The sequence below is a fragment of the Diabrotica undecimpunctata genome, chromosome 1, assembly GCF_040954645.1.
Source record: "Diabrotica undecimpunctata isolate CICGRU chromosome 1, icDiaUnde3, whole genome shotgun sequence".
In the NCBI taxonomy this organism is placed as follows: Eukaryota; Metazoa; Arthropoda; class Insecta; order Coleoptera; family Chrysomelidae; genus Diabrotica; species Diabrotica undecimpunctata.
The window spans coordinates 131,971,800-131,988,005 of record NC_092803.1 but is presented as its reverse complement, the minus strand read 5'-3'; the positions used below and the strand labels follow the sequence as shown (position 1 = coordinate 131,988,005).

The following is a 16,206-nucleotide window of genomic DNA, read 5'->3' as shown; positions in this document are numbered from 1 at the left end:
AATCGGTGGATAGGGAGGCGAGGATCGATTGAATGGCCAGCGCGATCACCTCATCTTACATTATTAGATTTCTTTTTATGGGGATATGTGAAGAGCCATGTGTACAAAACTAAACCTTCTGATTTAAATGACTTAAAAGAACGAATAACGCTTGCGATTAGGTCGATCACGCCTGTTATGTTAAATAATGTTAGAAGACAGTTTTATTTGAGATTAGGATGTTGCCAAGACGTTCGCGGTGAACATTTTGAACATCTACTTCATTAACATTCATAGTTCTTTTTCGTGTTCTACATTTTATTACGTTTTGCATTACATTTTAGTTTTTGATTGTATTGTAGCGAATTTCGGTAACCACATGATTTTAATTTATTTTATCTTAATTAATCTTAATAAACTTGAAAGCGACAACATTTTTGAATGGAGAATGAAAAGACCTTTCAAACGATATATCACAAGCTTATACTTCCTATTTTAAAAATTGGGGGTTGTACCTGTCATTATAAGGGGGTTGAAGGTAGGGGTTGCATTTTCACGTTAAAGAATGTCAAGTTATAATTTAAATTTGACGTGTTTCGGGATTTTTTATAAATATGTACAGTAACCTAAATAATGAATTTATTCCATTTGGCTTTTACACACTGTATAATAAATATCCATAGTCTCATGTGATATGCCGTATGTCGCTATATGTCCATTAATATGGAAGATGATGTATAATGCCCTTTTGGTAGTCTGCTTGTTTGTTTTTTCTTTCTGAATATATTCGTTCTATCTTGCCTTTCATTTGCTATGTCGCATGTTAGGATTCGATCAGTTGTTTCTCATTAATAATGATGACACTGTGTAGTGCTCTTTTGGTAGTCGCCTTGTTTGTTTTTTCTATTTTAATATATTCGTTATATCCTTTCCTTTCATTTAACGTATCACACGCTCCAATCGGACCAATAAAAAAAGGAGATATGATGTAGTGCCCTTTTGACAATGTCGTAATGTGTGTTGTCTCTTTCTCAGCATATTCGCAACCCCCTCAAAAACTGAGCAGGATGAACCTTAGAATTTTTTATGGGATTTTACATGGGTAATGAAGCAGAAACGGTATACCAGCCTTCTTACAGATATATCTTTTATCTGCTTTTATTTAATTTTATTAATTTTATTTAATTTTATTTGCTTTTATTTAATTTTGTCTAGTTATAAGTTTATTTTATTTTGGTAAAACGTTGGCGTTTGTCAAACGTCATTTTATTTTTATAGTAAGTGTATGTGTATATTACCTAATGACGTATAATAAATGTATATTATACGTCATTGATCTTACCCTACAGTAACCTATATTTTTAGCAGTTTTGCGAAAAAATTCATTACTGTGAAGTAGTAAAATTTCCTATTACGAATATTTGAATCATCAATTTTTAGAATGAATTAGCAATAAATCAACCGTATCATTTCAAGAACCAAATATGATTAAAATGGATGTTGGTAGTTCAGATTTCTTAGGTGGCGTAGTTACCCTACCGAACAAACAGTGTGACTTGTCATCCTAGCTTTTTATATAGATACATAGGTTTTAACATTCTGCTGCACCTAGCTAAACTTGTGGCCACTATTTCAATGAAATATTGCAACGCTAGTTAATTTAATTCAGGGAACAAAAATGGACGTCACTCACTTCGATCACTCACGATTAATTCATTTTAGTTTTTAACATTTTCAAATAGCACCAACTAGTATAACGTAGATCAACCAAACATTCATATAGAATTTTTCATAAAAAAAAGAGTGCACGTCATTTAAGATTTACGACGTCAGAACCCCACAAAAACATCAGAATAGTTGTTAATAAGTGAGAAATTTTCAAAATGTCAAATATTAAGGAATACACTAGTCAAATAATTGGTAAAACATTTACCAGGTAAAGTTTTCAAGTACGTGTTAAGAGATATTTAATAAATGAGATTATATTTGTTTTATTCTATAGATTAGATGTACTGGTACTTCAACATGGCCGTAGAGTATTGAGATTGCCTCCATGTCATTGCCAGTTTAACCCAATTGAGAATGTTTGGTCAGATTCTAAAAGATATGATGCAAAAATAAGTTCTGTAGGTACTGTAAATGAAAGTACTGTATTAAGTATTTGGAAAGAAGCATTAGAACACGTAATTGAAGCGTACTAAAATTCGTAGATAATAATTGGATAATAATTGTGGTTAAATTTAAGGAATTGAAAGGAATATGTAACACATGCAGAAGATATCATAAATGAATACTGGAAAACAGCCAAAAAAATTGATGTCAACCACATATCTCCTATAATTATTGATTTTAACGGACCAGATACTAAATCAGATTGTGGATTCAGGAATGATACTGAGGAAATATCTTAAACTATTACTGTTATATGTATTCTTTTTAGAACCACATTTTCTTGAAATGTAAAATATAATTGATGCCAGCCACATATTCCTTGTAATTATTGATTTTAATAAATCAGATTCTGAATCAGATTGTGGAGTGTTTGAAATATAATATTCATTTTTGTTATTTATAAAAAAAGAAGGTAAACTTACATTCGGTATCTTGTTTTTTAACTAAATTCCATTAACACTATTTCATTTGCATACCGGAACTGGTAGATTAACTCAAAAATCAACTGCTTCATTATTTAAACTATTTACATTGTTTTTTAACTACCTTCAGGTACAAGTGTAGTAAGACAGAACGCTGTCTACGGAGATGAAATTTATATCAATTCTGCTTCACTATTTAAACTATTTCCACTAATTAATGATAAATCTTAACAAAATTAAACTAATGGCTGCCACAGAAACTTATCGGAAAATTACTTATCCGAATATGACTGATTTCAATCGATGCTATTTTATCACAGGAATGTTTGCCTTGACGCCTTGCAATTGCCATAAACTTTTTTATCTCGCAATCGACTCTTACAAGATTCTAGGAGGAAGCGTTATTTTAAATAAAGAAACATTCCAATTCCATAGTGTTTGTAATAAACAATAATGTGTGTGTGTGTGTGTTTTATTGGCACTGGTTTTGACAACCAACTGGCCAGAAAATCCATAAATAAATCTTAGCTAATTAAGCACTTTCCTTGGAATGTATATAGAATAGGAATTATGACAAACTGCCGTTCCAATATAATGCGCAATAAAAATTTATATACAGGACGGGACCTCTAATATGTAAATTAAAAAAAAATTTAATTGTTAAAGTTTTATTCCATATTTAAAAAAAAAATGACCTTTTCATATTTAGCCGATTACAATCCTGCAACTGTCAGATTTAACTAAAATGTCATGCAATAATTCTCGACATTCTTAAAATCCCATATGACGTCAAAATTAGTGACGCAATGAAAGAAGGGTTTGGGACAGACTGTACTTTGATATTATTACCTCACAAATTCACGAACAACAAATAATACCAATCGCACAGAATAAATGTTTATAACCAAAAGTCCTTATTTATTCTTCAAGCATTTAAAAAAACAATATTTCCAACTTCTTATGGGACAAATAGATACAAATTAGAAATGTTTGGAGAGGTTTTTAAAAACCCCGCCCATTGTGACGTCATAGCTTAGGTAGTCCATTGAATTGAGAGAGAAAGAGTGGTGACATCTAGCGACTGTCTCCTCAATTAAAATCATGGCGTAAAAAATCATAAAAAACAAATGATTCATGGCGTCGGGCGTTGACCAACTATTCTTTTTTACACAATGATAATATAATATAGCAACTAAAACCAACCGTGGAGACTCTTTACATGTTAACATAAAAATTTGATGATGCTATTAGTTTGTTTTATCTGTTACCAGTGCTAAAAAGTTTTAATGAAACTTACAAGATTGTAACATTATTTAAAGTTATGGAAAAGCTGGTACAATTTACCTTAATGGATAGATATATTAAAGTAATTACTGGTTAAATACTATTATTTATTAGAAATTTGTATTACCTATATCTTCTTCCTCTGGTTCATTCTTTAATTCTTTCTCTGGTTCATTCTTCAATTCTTCCACTTTTATGATGGTAGAGTGTTGATCAGATGTTGATAGTTGACTGTCTACAGATTTTTTGCCATATTCATCACACTTTTCTTTCTCAGTTTCAACTTTAACTTCCATAGTTAATAAATAAACTGAATAAGAGAGAAACAACACCAAGTTAACTATAATGTATTTCCAATGCGTATTTTCATAATTTTACCAAAGAATATAAACGCATGCGTCTATATTCATTCTTCTTCTTCTTCCTTTATTAGGTAATATCCCAGCCCAGTTGATAATTTGCCCAGCTAATTCAGGGGGATATTCTCAACTTGTTCTAGACAATCGAATATCCCCATATAACACTAAATTGGACAAAGAAATGAGAGAGCAAATACAAAAAGCAAACAGACTGGCAGGATACCTTAATAACACCATATGGCAAAACAGACACATTAACACTGAGATGAAATCAAGAATTTATAAAGCAAGTGTAAGACCAATAATCACATATGCCTCAGAAACAAGACCCGACACAGCCACAACTCAAAAGCTACTGGAAATGGCAGAGATGAGAGTACTGAGAAGAATTACAAGAAATACGCTGACAGATCGAAAGAGAAGTGAAGACATTAGAAGAAAATGTAACGTACAGTGTATAAATGAATGGGCACAAAATAGAAAGAAAGAATGGAATAACCACATAAGTAGAATGGAGGAGACCCATGTCGCCAAAATAGCAAGAGAGAAGTCACCAATCGGCAGAAGAAGTATCGGACTACCGCGCAAAACATGGAGTGACAACCTTCCATAGAGGTATTAATCCGCCAATGAACAAGCAGAATTGCTTATAAAGAGAAAGAAGAAGAAGAACACTAAATTAAAATTATTATTTTATATTTGAATGAACTATATGTAATTAGTGGTCTGTGAACTATATTATACGTCATCGGAATGGACACTGTTGAACACAGGTTTGTGGTGTTGAAACTTTTTTGGGGCCAAACAGTTAAAGAAACAATGCAACACAGGATAAAACTTTTCTCGCTTGGAGGTAGCAACCAAGCTGAACCGTTAATTGTATTTGTATTATATATAGTATATAGGCACAGAATAATAAACAATCAGAATGCCCACTCTCAGATGCCGCCTTTGAAGTGTGTCAGCACGCGATCGCCATATTTTAAACGGAAACATAGAGTGGAATTGAGAAATTTGTGACAAGCTACGACAGAACTGTAATTTAAATTTTTAAAGATTAATAATTGAGTACATTTGAAATAATTTAATATATTCTTCAACTAAAAGTACGAATAAAATGGTGCATTAAAGCAGAGTGGGCATGGGCATTCTGATTGTTTATTATTCTGTGGCTGAACACACACTAAAAATGCTACAGTGGATGATATTCAGAGAACCCAGAGGTCTAAAAAAACAAAAAAAGAGAGGAGAGGAATTTGTATTGTAAGGTTATGTTATAGTAAAATATAAATATAAGAAAGGAACAAAAAGGAATGAATATGGATATTATAGGTTGATATTGGTTAGATTAAGAAATGTAATCAACAAATTTAGTCTCTGAGGATTAAGGTTGAATAGGAGATTGTAGTTTTGTCTTAGCGAACTCTTTGTAGAGATAAAAATTTGTAGAAACGTTTATTGGACACTCTCCTGTAATATATATCAGGGATCCAATTTGACCACATTCACAGTATGGGTTGTCCAGAGTATCTATGCGGAATAAATGAACTGGAGAGGAACAATGTCCTGTTCTCATCCTAATTACCATCCTGATATGCCTTCTGTGTTTATAAGAAAATTGAACTATGGTGATTTGTTCCATTTATTGACTATTTTACTATAAAACAACCCTTTTTATCTGTTTAAATTCCATTCTTGTGCCTATTGCTCCCAAATTAAATATTTAATATGAATAAAGTAGTTTGAATAATGCAATTTAACTTTGGCTGGCAATTTTAGTGATCTTCCTATGTTTACCAATTTATCTGCAGCACACTTGCCCCTAATATCTGAATGCCCTGGAAACCATGTCAGAATAATATTGATGATTGGCTTCTATAATGTCCCTGATGCAGAATATACCATGATACCTCTCTTATGGCCATGATAGAGGTATGTTCTGTTTTCATTGAGTAAGATGTTTTTCCTAACTTTTTGATAGCACTCTTAGAATCAGACAAGATTAAGGGCCTCTTGATATCCTTCTCCAAGATAAATTAAACCACATGATTAATTGCTATAATCTCCGCAGTGCAAACTTGAGTCTATGTAGGGAGTTTACTAGAGTATGAGTATTCAAAGTCAGGACAAAAAACACCAAATCCTGCTGAGCCCTTACTGTCAACTGGCCCATCTGTAAAAATATAGTGTGAAGTGGATTGTCAAGTGAAATTCTTTGAAATAGAATTAGTGCATGCTCATAATCTTTATTAGATTGCACATTCATAATATTAGTAGAAGGTAATTGATATTCTAATTCAAAATTGTGGCATGGAAATAAGTCACTAGAAAATAAATTTGGGGTATGCTGGAATTTATTCATGATGGAAACTAAGAGGGGAATGCTTTTTTTAATCTAGTAATTATGATTTGTATGTGTTGATATCTGTAATTGATCTAAGGCAGAAATTATTGGATTATTAATTAACATGAGATTTTTAAAATTAATTTAGAATTAAGCCATTTCCATCTGTACTTGAGAGGAATTTGACAACTTTCACCTAACTGCATGAATACAGGTAGATCTCATATTCTTATATTGTAATTTATCTAATTTGTTAATTAGAACCTTATGACAATCTGACAATATTTGACATCCATAATCTAAATAGCCCTGAATCAAACCGTTATGAAATATTTGGAGAGTTTTAGGAGCACTACCCGAATATGTTCCACATAGAGCTCTCATGACATTCAAGCCATGACATACTTTTAATTCTATTAAACCCAGATATGACTTCCACTTTAGATTTTTTTTTTGAATAACTACCCCTAAACACCACCCATCCACCCATTTAATTGCATGACCTCTAATTCTGACGTTCAGAGGAGTAACTTTATGATTCCCTTTTTGAAATATAATTGCTGAGGACTTATTGTACAATAGATTAAGATTGTGTTCTAATAACCAGAGATCCATCCCTTGCATTATTAAGTTCAGAGAATTAATTAATTTAAGTAGATCAGCCCCACTAACCAAAATAACCAAATCATCTGCATACTGTATAAGATTACAACCATTGGGAATACAGATTAAATCACATTGGACTTGGAGGGGAGCCCTGATTAGTTTTTCTTGGACCATGAATTTGACCAGTTTTATCCTTTACATAAATATTCTGATCATTTAATTAATATAGAATAAATGATATTTGCTACTTGAATAGGAATGTTATATTTAATTAGTTTAGGGTATAAAAGAAAGATGTTGACACTATCATAAGCTGCTGAAATATCTAGTAAAAGTCCTATGGTAAATTGATTGAATGAAAATCCTTGTAGTCTTTTAGAATTTAGTAATGAAATGCATGCAACCTCTACCCCTTCTAAAACCAAGTTGCAATGGATTTAAAATATGATTAGGTTCTAAGAACCACTCAATTCTGTTTTAATTAATATTTTCAGGATTTTACCAACGCAAGATGAAAGAGTAATTGGCCTATAATTAAGTAGGTCAGTTTTATCCTTCCCATGTTTAATAATAGGTTATATGACCGTCGTTTGTTTCCACAAGATTGGGACCTGTCCCTTTCGGATACTTTCATTAAAGAATTGAATTAAGAGTAATGGTCCAGAGTGCAGTAAATTTTTTAACATACAGGATGAAACCTGATCAGGAATCTACAGCAGAATGAGTTTTAGTAAGAAGAGTATTGTGGCATTCATCAAATGATATGGGATTCTCAGAGTACTGCAAAGGATGCATAAGTAATTCAAAATCTCCAGAAATAGGCAAGAGAGATGTTAAAATTTCCTGGGCTACCTCCTCAGGTGGCAATTGAGATAAAAGAGACACTTTACTACCAGAAACCTTGTTACTTTTATCTCAAATAACTTTAAGGGGAGTATTTCTATGTAATTTGATACAAAAGGATTTAAAACTTATTTTGCTCTTTAATTTTAGAAATTTTCTAGCTTTTACTATGAATTTTTTCGTCTCTATATATTTTTCAAGACTAGGAGAATTTTTAAATGCATTAATAGCTGAAACTCTCTTTTGTATTATATGAGCACATGAGTCATCCCACCATGGAATACGATTTGTTATGAAAGGAGGTCCAAGGAATTAATATGTCTGCCACTGATGTTGTATATTTGATAAAATTTTCATAGTCCTCGATTGGGAAAAATGAGAAAACAGACTCTAGTTCTTTATTAAAAAAAACCAATTAGCCTTTTTGAAATTTCTTATCTTATCTTAGTAACCTGATTAGAGTCCTGATGCCTACATAGCATAGAATGGGAAAATGATCACTAGAGCCTATATCTGGAATGGTAGTCCATCCACTAATTTTAGGTGCCACATTTATTGAAGCCAATAATAGGTCAGCTACTAATTTGCTATCACCAACACAAACCAATCTTGTTGGAGAACCATTATTAAGAAAAATTAACTGAAGATCTTCTGTAGTTTGTATAATATTTCTGCCATTAACACTATCCCTTGAGCTGTCCCATGCTCTATGATTACAATTTAAACCACCCATGATTAGTAGAGGTTTATTGATAGAGTTGGAGGACCAGCATGTTTTGGAAATGAGATTGTCCAAAACATATTTAATATATTTAAATTATACTTAGGAAAAAAGGTGAGTTGAAATTAAACATCTGAATTAAAACCAGTATTGTTAATATGAACATCCTGAAAATCTATATTTTATTTGATAGGGGTAACTAAGCCCCCATATCCATTACCAAGTTATCAACATTGGTGTTATAAGATCTTATATTCCATTCTCTTGTTACGATAAATATGAGTCATATTTAACCTGTAAACATATTATTATTCTAATAGGAATTTTTTAGTAGTTTCCCCTACGATAAAACCGGTCTTCTTTGCCGTTCGAGAGAGTTCTGGGGTCAGCACAGGTCAACATCTGTCCGCTTCGAAGGGATTCCAGAACTAACGGCTGTTTGATATAAATATCGGAATTTTCATTGTGTGAGTTAGTCTAAATAATAATATCGAATCGAGTAATATTGTATTCGCGCGTATTGTCGGGGATATAAATTGTATTAAATGTTGTAAATAAATTATATAATTATAGTGTGAAATAAATTAGTTATATTGTATAAATAAAGACTTTAATAAGCGTTAGAACATTTTTATAATTAATAAAGTTAATAAATTAGATAAATAAACTCAGTTCAGTATAATAGTTAGCGAGGCGTGATGGTTGAAAATAAAATGATAAGAACATAATGTGTACCAGCTTAAGATATGAGGGGAATCAGTATTCTGAATCCTCAGACCCAGATACCTCCGTCCCACCTCGCTTCTGACTAGTACTTATAGCATTGTGTAATTCACTTTTGTTTTTATGATTGCCAATCTCTTATATAGCCTGATTTAAATCTATTTGGGTTTGAGAGTTATTGATAAAGTGACTAGGAGATTCTTTGGGAGATCTCCGATTAGGATTATTCAATTCTTTGAAATGAGAACTTTGATCAAGGCCTACATTTTATGGTCTTTTCCTTTTTGAAGGAGTGGAATTTGTAATCTTACTGTAAGAAACAGAATTTGAAGACAGGGATGTAACAACTGATCTCCTCTCTTGAACTGAAATACTATTTGCAGAGGATAGATTGTTTATAAAACTAGGAAAATCCTTAATATTCAAATTTGGGCTAGATGTTTCCCTTGGCATCGTTTAGTTAGCTTCATAATATGATAAATTAGCAAATGCCATGAGTTCCTTAATGTCTTTTTCTTTTTCTTTCTTTACATTCAGGATGTCTAGACTCGTGATCTGGTGTTTTACAGAAGATACAAAATCTATTGCACTCTACAAACGAAGGAGAATCATAATTTTAACCACATGTAGCACATTTGTTTTTTCCCTTGGATTGAGAAGAATACCCGTATAAAAGACAGTTATGACATTGGGGAACTGGACTAACAAAGGCGATGACCCTCATGGACATACCATAAATATCAATTTCTTTAGAGATATTCCTCCCTGAAAAAGTTCAATAGATAGTACTTGTAGGGATTAAAATGGTTTCTGAATTATCTTGCATAACCCTTCTATTTAATCACAGCAATTCAAGAGGAAAACAAGCAAGAACGGAAACAGCCTGGATAAATTTCTGTAAGTAATTGATCCAAGTGTTGCTACGCCACTGGTAGCAATTAACTTACACGTCTTAAAATCTACCGAGGTAAATTCCCCAGCAAATTCTCATGAAAGCCGATAATGTATTCAAAAGATATTTTTATCTACACATTAACTTTCTTCGACCAATTCCCAAAATTTCCCTGTTAGAAAAAATTCAAAAGGTGGGTTTTACCTGCCTCTGTATAGAGATATCGAAGTTGTGCTCCGAAAACCCCTTGGCAATAGTCAGGCATTGCAATCAGAATTTTAAGTATTCAGTATAAAATTGTATCCCAGCTTAGCTGGTCGCTTCTTGGTTAGAGTTTTAACTCTCGCATATTAGTTAGTGTTAGTTTCGTATTCGATCAAATTTGACCCATTTCTGGTTTAAGAGTTTTAGACTCTCGCGTATTGAGTATACCTAGTTATTGTTACATAGCTTATAGTTAAAAGCTAAACCTCATTCTTAATTAAGTATATCAATATCAAAGAAAACATCCTTAGTTAAAGTGATAATTATTAGTAACATTTTAATCTGTATCAGTGCTCGTGTAGTGTGTCGCAATCTAGTGTAAGGTGGACAGTGATGGGCGGTTTCAATAAAAGAACTTGCGCTAAAACTTTGACTAGATATTAACTTAGTTGTAGTAACATTCATTCATTAAATTACGTATTATTTAAACTGCTTGTGTTTTTATTTCCCACGCCAGTGGCTGGTCCTTCGATTTAGAAGTAATTACATGACGCTCTAAATGGTAGAAAGATCGCCATACTAATTTGTTTAACAAATGTCCATTTAATTCTACCACAGCCAGATCTGTTCACAGACATAAAAAAGGAAGTGTTATGTTTTGGGAAGGTAATATGGTCGGTAAAAAACTCTTTTAATTTCCATTCAACCAATTTTATTAGATCGCAGGTATATTGATTTGGTTCTAGAATCTGTAGTTAGACTCTGAAAAAGTACAGTAGAAAAAATTTAATTTTCATGCATGATAATGCACCTCCACATACCAGCAGGGCCACTACAGTCTTCCTTGAAGCAGAAGATATCACTATTCTGTAGTGGCCTGCTTGCTCACCTGACCTTAACTCTATAAATCATTTGTTAAATATGCTTAAAAAAATTAGACCTCGCCGCATACTTACAAATACACTGCATAGGTAGTACAAGCTGCTCTCGAAGAAAGGAAACAACCTACCACAATAAAATCTTGACAATTTGTTTGGGAGAATGCCCACGCAAATTGGACCTTACATAAGGCCTAGTGTTGGTAACACAGACTACTAAAAAAACATAAATAAATAAAAACAAATTTTTGACAAGTCTTTTTTTCGAATAAAAACAATTTAAACATCATCCTTTGTACATTTAAATTTTGTTTGCTACTGACTTTAAAACAAATAATTTTAATTTATATTTTAATTTACTTAAGAATTTATGGGTTTCTTTAATTTTTAAGCATTGGTGATTAAATTGCTTTATAATTAAATATTCTTTGATTTCTTTGGTTGTTTTTTTTTAAATTCGATTAAAATAATAAGAAATATCAGATGATTCCATATAAGTTTGGTTTTAAGTATGTTAATGATTGAGAGGTAAAAGAATTTTGTTTTTATTCTTAGTTTACTCTCATTCACCGGTTTAAAATCTAATATGGCACTCCCCCACCCCCACCAAACGCTAACGAAACTGACTGGCTGACAACAAACTGTTTTTCTATACTACAAAATATGAAAATTCGCCTTTCGAAAACAATTGCATTTTTTGTTGCTCACCTCTCGGACTATTAGGTTATCCTACAACGCTACAACCAATGACGTATAATATATAGACTCAGTGAATGCTTTAAAAAGTGTCCGCAACATGAATACCTTTGTTATTGTTTATTATTTTGATATGAAGTTGTGTGTTTACATATTTTTTGTGACAAGCAAATTTTATTTAAAATTTTTGAGATTCATTTACCTACTATTTTAGTAAAATGCCATTTAGGTATCTTGTTTGTGGTCGCCGAAGTTCGAAGAGCGAAACGTTATCACTTTTCAAGTAAGTTATTTTTTATATGTATGTTTAGGTTATGTTTTGATAGCCAGTGGAGGCGTTTAGTTGTTATTTATTTAATTTAAATACATTATTATGCATTATAATGAATAATAACAATTTCCATTAAATTTTTTGTCTTTTTTTTTATTAAAATCATTTAAATATAATTTTTCTTACTAATTTTTTTTCATAGATTTCCTTTTGACGAAGAAAAACAGGAAATTTGGATATACATTTTGCAATTAAATAAGAACAAGCTTTCCAGATGGTCACGTATTTGTTGTGATCATTTTGATCCAAATGATGTTATCATGAAATCTAGCTTTGTTCGTCTAAAAGAAAATGCAAAACCATTAGCTATACCAAGGTAGGTAATGTTTTTATTAAATTTTTACATTGATATTTAATATTTGTATAAATTTTCTGTGTATTGTTTCTTCTATATTGTTTTTTCTTTGCATACAGGTCTTCTAAAGACGTTAAAGAGGTGGTAGGAACTAAAGCTCTCCCTAGTCCATCAGACACCCACAATTTAAATTTCGAACTGCTAGCAGTGAACTAACTTTGTCTGCCTCAGAAACTGAGGAACTCTTAGGCAAGAAAAATATTGAAGGGCATGCTGCAGACAGAGAATTAATAGCTAAAAAAAAATAACAAGAGGCAATATTCATTTAATTTTTCATTTGCATTATTATATCCTTGAATAAGCAATTTTTCTTTCATTAAATCTTTTTATTTTTAGGAAGCATTATGTGGGGGATTTTTCCATGTCGGACTTAGACTGCCTAAGAAAAAGAAAAAGATACATGGAATCAGTAAACATGTATATAGCAAAAAAAAGAAACAAATTGACACCCTAAGAAAATCTACTAAAAGATGAAAACGACAAGCAACAACATTAAACGCATTGGTACAATCATTAAAAGAAAAACTGTATGTTACAGAAAATGCTGAATCTGTGTTGTTGGTAAGTTTTCTTTCACATATTCTATAAGGAACAAAATTAAATTATTATTATATTCTTTTATTTTTGTATTTTTTTATTGTTTTAGGCCTCTTTACCAGAATCAGCCAAAGCTTTGTTTCAACGATTTTTAAAGGGTGCCAAATGTGCCAAATATTCTCCAGAATTAAGGTCATTTTCACTGGCTTTAAATTGTATTCAGCAAAAGCCTATGATTTTGTAAGAAGAGCTTTTAATAATGCATTACCACACCCATCAACCATAACAAAATGGTACCAAACTGTTGATGGCGCACCCGGATTTTCCAAAGAAGCTTTAAATGCTTTGAAAAACAAAGTTGAAGAAGCAGGGAAGCAAAATAAAACACTTGTGTGTAATTTAATTCTGAATGAAATGTCTATTCGTAAGGTAGTAAAATGGGATGGGAAAAAATTTATTGGCTCTGTAGATTTTGGTAGAGATATAGAATCTGATAATATACCAGAAGCATGAGAGGCACTGGTGTTTATGTTAGTAGCCTTAAATGACAATTTTAAAGTGCCAGTTGCATATTTTTTATTTTGAGAGTTTTTGTGGATAAGAAAAAGCATCCTTAGTAAATCTTTGCTTAAATTTTATTTATGATTCAGGCATAAAAGTCTATTCATTAACTTTTGATGGTGCTGCCAACAATTTATCAATGGCCAATGCATTGATTTTATTTAACTCCTATTTGTACCTTCCTATAAAGATGATGGTAAACGACTTTTCAAAATTATATTTAGGTTGCATTGCATCTGGTACTATTTCCAAATCTAGGTAATTTATAATTATCTCTCCAGATTTGATCCAGGTATCCTTTTACCTTGCTTCCTGACATCTTATCCACCTTCTGTATGCTCCTATCCTTCACATTCTTCTCCATCCATATATGCAATGAAGAGAGATCAAGCATGACCTCCATGAGGCAGTTAGGGTAGTCAACATTGCTCATGTTATGATTAAGCATGCTTGTCTTTGAAGCTTATTCAGCTTCCATTAAGTGGTCTTTTGTTGTTATTTAAACTACCATATAAGTGCGCCATATGTAATCATAGATCTGACTAGTCATATATAGCCAGTACATCGCATCGGTTTGGGTTTCAAACCCCAAATTTTCCCACATACTCTTTGACATGTAGAAAGGGAAACCTTTGCTTTGTAGATTATTCTTTCCAACTGGGCGTTACATGTAAGCTGCTTATCTAATATTACTCCTACATGTTTTACTAAGATTGCTAGAGAATTTTTCTATGTCATACTACCTACTAAGGATATTTAATGTTCTTTGGAGTGTGCTGGAATGAAAATTACCATATTTTCCTCTTACCATAATTACTAGATCATCCCTATAGGCATGTACTTCTTCCCCCGTGTGCGTCAAGAAGTGACATCAAGTGATCCACCAGGAGTGACCAGAGGAGGGGAGAAAACACTCCCCCCTGTGGACACCCTTAGCAGTTTTGGCCAAAATCTCTCCTTGCACCTTTGTGACAATCTTCTATTCACTCAACAATATATTTTCCAGCATTGCTTTGATCCAGTTACACATAGTAACACACATTGATAGTGGATCTATTTGATAGGGCAATATTAAATGTGCCTTCTAAATATTCTCTCCATTATTAATTGAGTGACTGATTTTCTGAACTACTTTGTCCACTGCTGTTTCTGTTGATTTCGTTCTTGATATGCATGCTGGTTGCCATTGAGAGAATGATCCCTCAAAAGTCTTCCCTTAATATGTCTATTGTTGTGAATTTATTAAAAGGTTCAATATTTATAACACTTACGGATTTAATTTATTTCTTTATTTATATTAACTTATCTGACAATAATTTATTATATCCGTACGTAACAAATTCGCGAGCGCGGGTCTTGAGAATTAACTAACTGTTTTCAAAATAAAAGTTCCCTCATATTTATACGAAAACAGCTGCTCTAGAATCCCATGGATTTTGACCTCAATTGACCTGGTTTCGCCTCGAATGGACAGGCCTAATTCCGGAAGATTCGAATGGAACCAGTTTTTTTATTACTTGGAGTTTATGCCAGCTATTCGAAAGGTCTCGTATAATCTAAAACAGAACAGCATTAGTCATAATATAATACGGTTATTTTAGGCCAGGATAATTATCGTAACATTGCCCCCCTCTTAAAAGATGGTTCCTCCTGGAACCTTGTCGGGACTGGAACCGGAACTGTATGCTGGTATCGGCAACTGGACCCTCTTTTACAACTTCCAGTTGTATAAAAATGACAAGGGACGGTTTTCTCTCCGCACCAGTAACTATGCGGATTGCAACAGACTAACACCTGGACTTCGGTGTCTTTAAAGATCTCCTCCACCATATTTCGGATGACCCTCCAATCTAATTGGCGGCACTCCAACTTTGGCATGGCTAACTTTTGCACGTCGGACTCTAGTACGTGCTCTCTCAATTGAAGTAAGGCTTCCCACACATCTCGGTAGGTAGGTTGGTCACGGGCAGTGTCTTTTGTTACCAGGTAGAAAAGGTAACGTGATGCATCTTGGAGTTTCAAGGTCTTACCGGGAGCTGGCACCTGGCATTGAAGTTCTGCAACTCGACCAAACTTCCTTCGAAAGACGGATGCCAACCCTGGTGCGTCTTTGATACTGGCCGGGATGGTAAGGGCCAGCGAGTAGTCATCGGGGAGCGCGAGTAGATCTTGCTTTTCTTCAGTGGTAACACCATGTCTTGCTTTACCGGTACCTCCATAGGCACCCATGAATTCCTCAAACGTGAGGTCAGACACGTCTTGGACTTGGTTTACTTCCACTTCTTCATCTACGTCGTGG

The 16,206-nt window shown here is 32.9% G+C and overlaps 2 protein-coding genes across 3 annotated transcripts in view; one reads left to right on the top strand and one right to left on the bottom strand.

The window, feature by feature from the left end:
* The window catches only part of LOC140440212 (uncharacterized), a 28,797-nt gene extending 24,532 nt beyond the window's left edge, over positions 1-4,265 (bottom strand). The window contains exon 1 of the mRNA XM_072530568.1: positions 3,985-4,265. Coding sequence (XP_072386669.1) covers positions 3,985-4,153 — 169 coding nt within the window. The 5' untranslated portion in view covers positions 4,154-4,265. The remainder of the gene's footprint in view (positions 1-3,984) is intronic.
* A 7,908-nt stretch (positions 4,266-12,173) lies between these two features.
* On the top strand, positions 12,174-15,125 carry LOC140431840 (uncharacterized). 2 transcript variants are annotated; one of them, XR_011949733.1, is made up of 4 exons: positions 12,174-12,406; positions 12,597-12,770; positions 13,146-13,370; positions 13,456-15,125. XR_011949733.1 is itself a non-coding variant. In XM_072519719.1 (4 exons), exons 1-3 carry the CDS (start codon positions 12,342-12,344, stop codon positions 12,963-12,965), a joined length of 336 nt encoding a protein of 111 aa, XP_072375820.1. In that variant the 5' UTR covers positions 12,174-12,341; the 3' UTR covers positions 12,966-13,370; positions 13,456-15,125. The 2 variants fall into 2 exon arrangements, 1 of the variants encoding a protein (XP_072375820.1); XM_072519719.1 differs by having other exon boundaries at positions 12,869-13,370.
* The last annotated feature ends 1,081 nt before the right edge of the window (positions 15,126-16,206 follow it).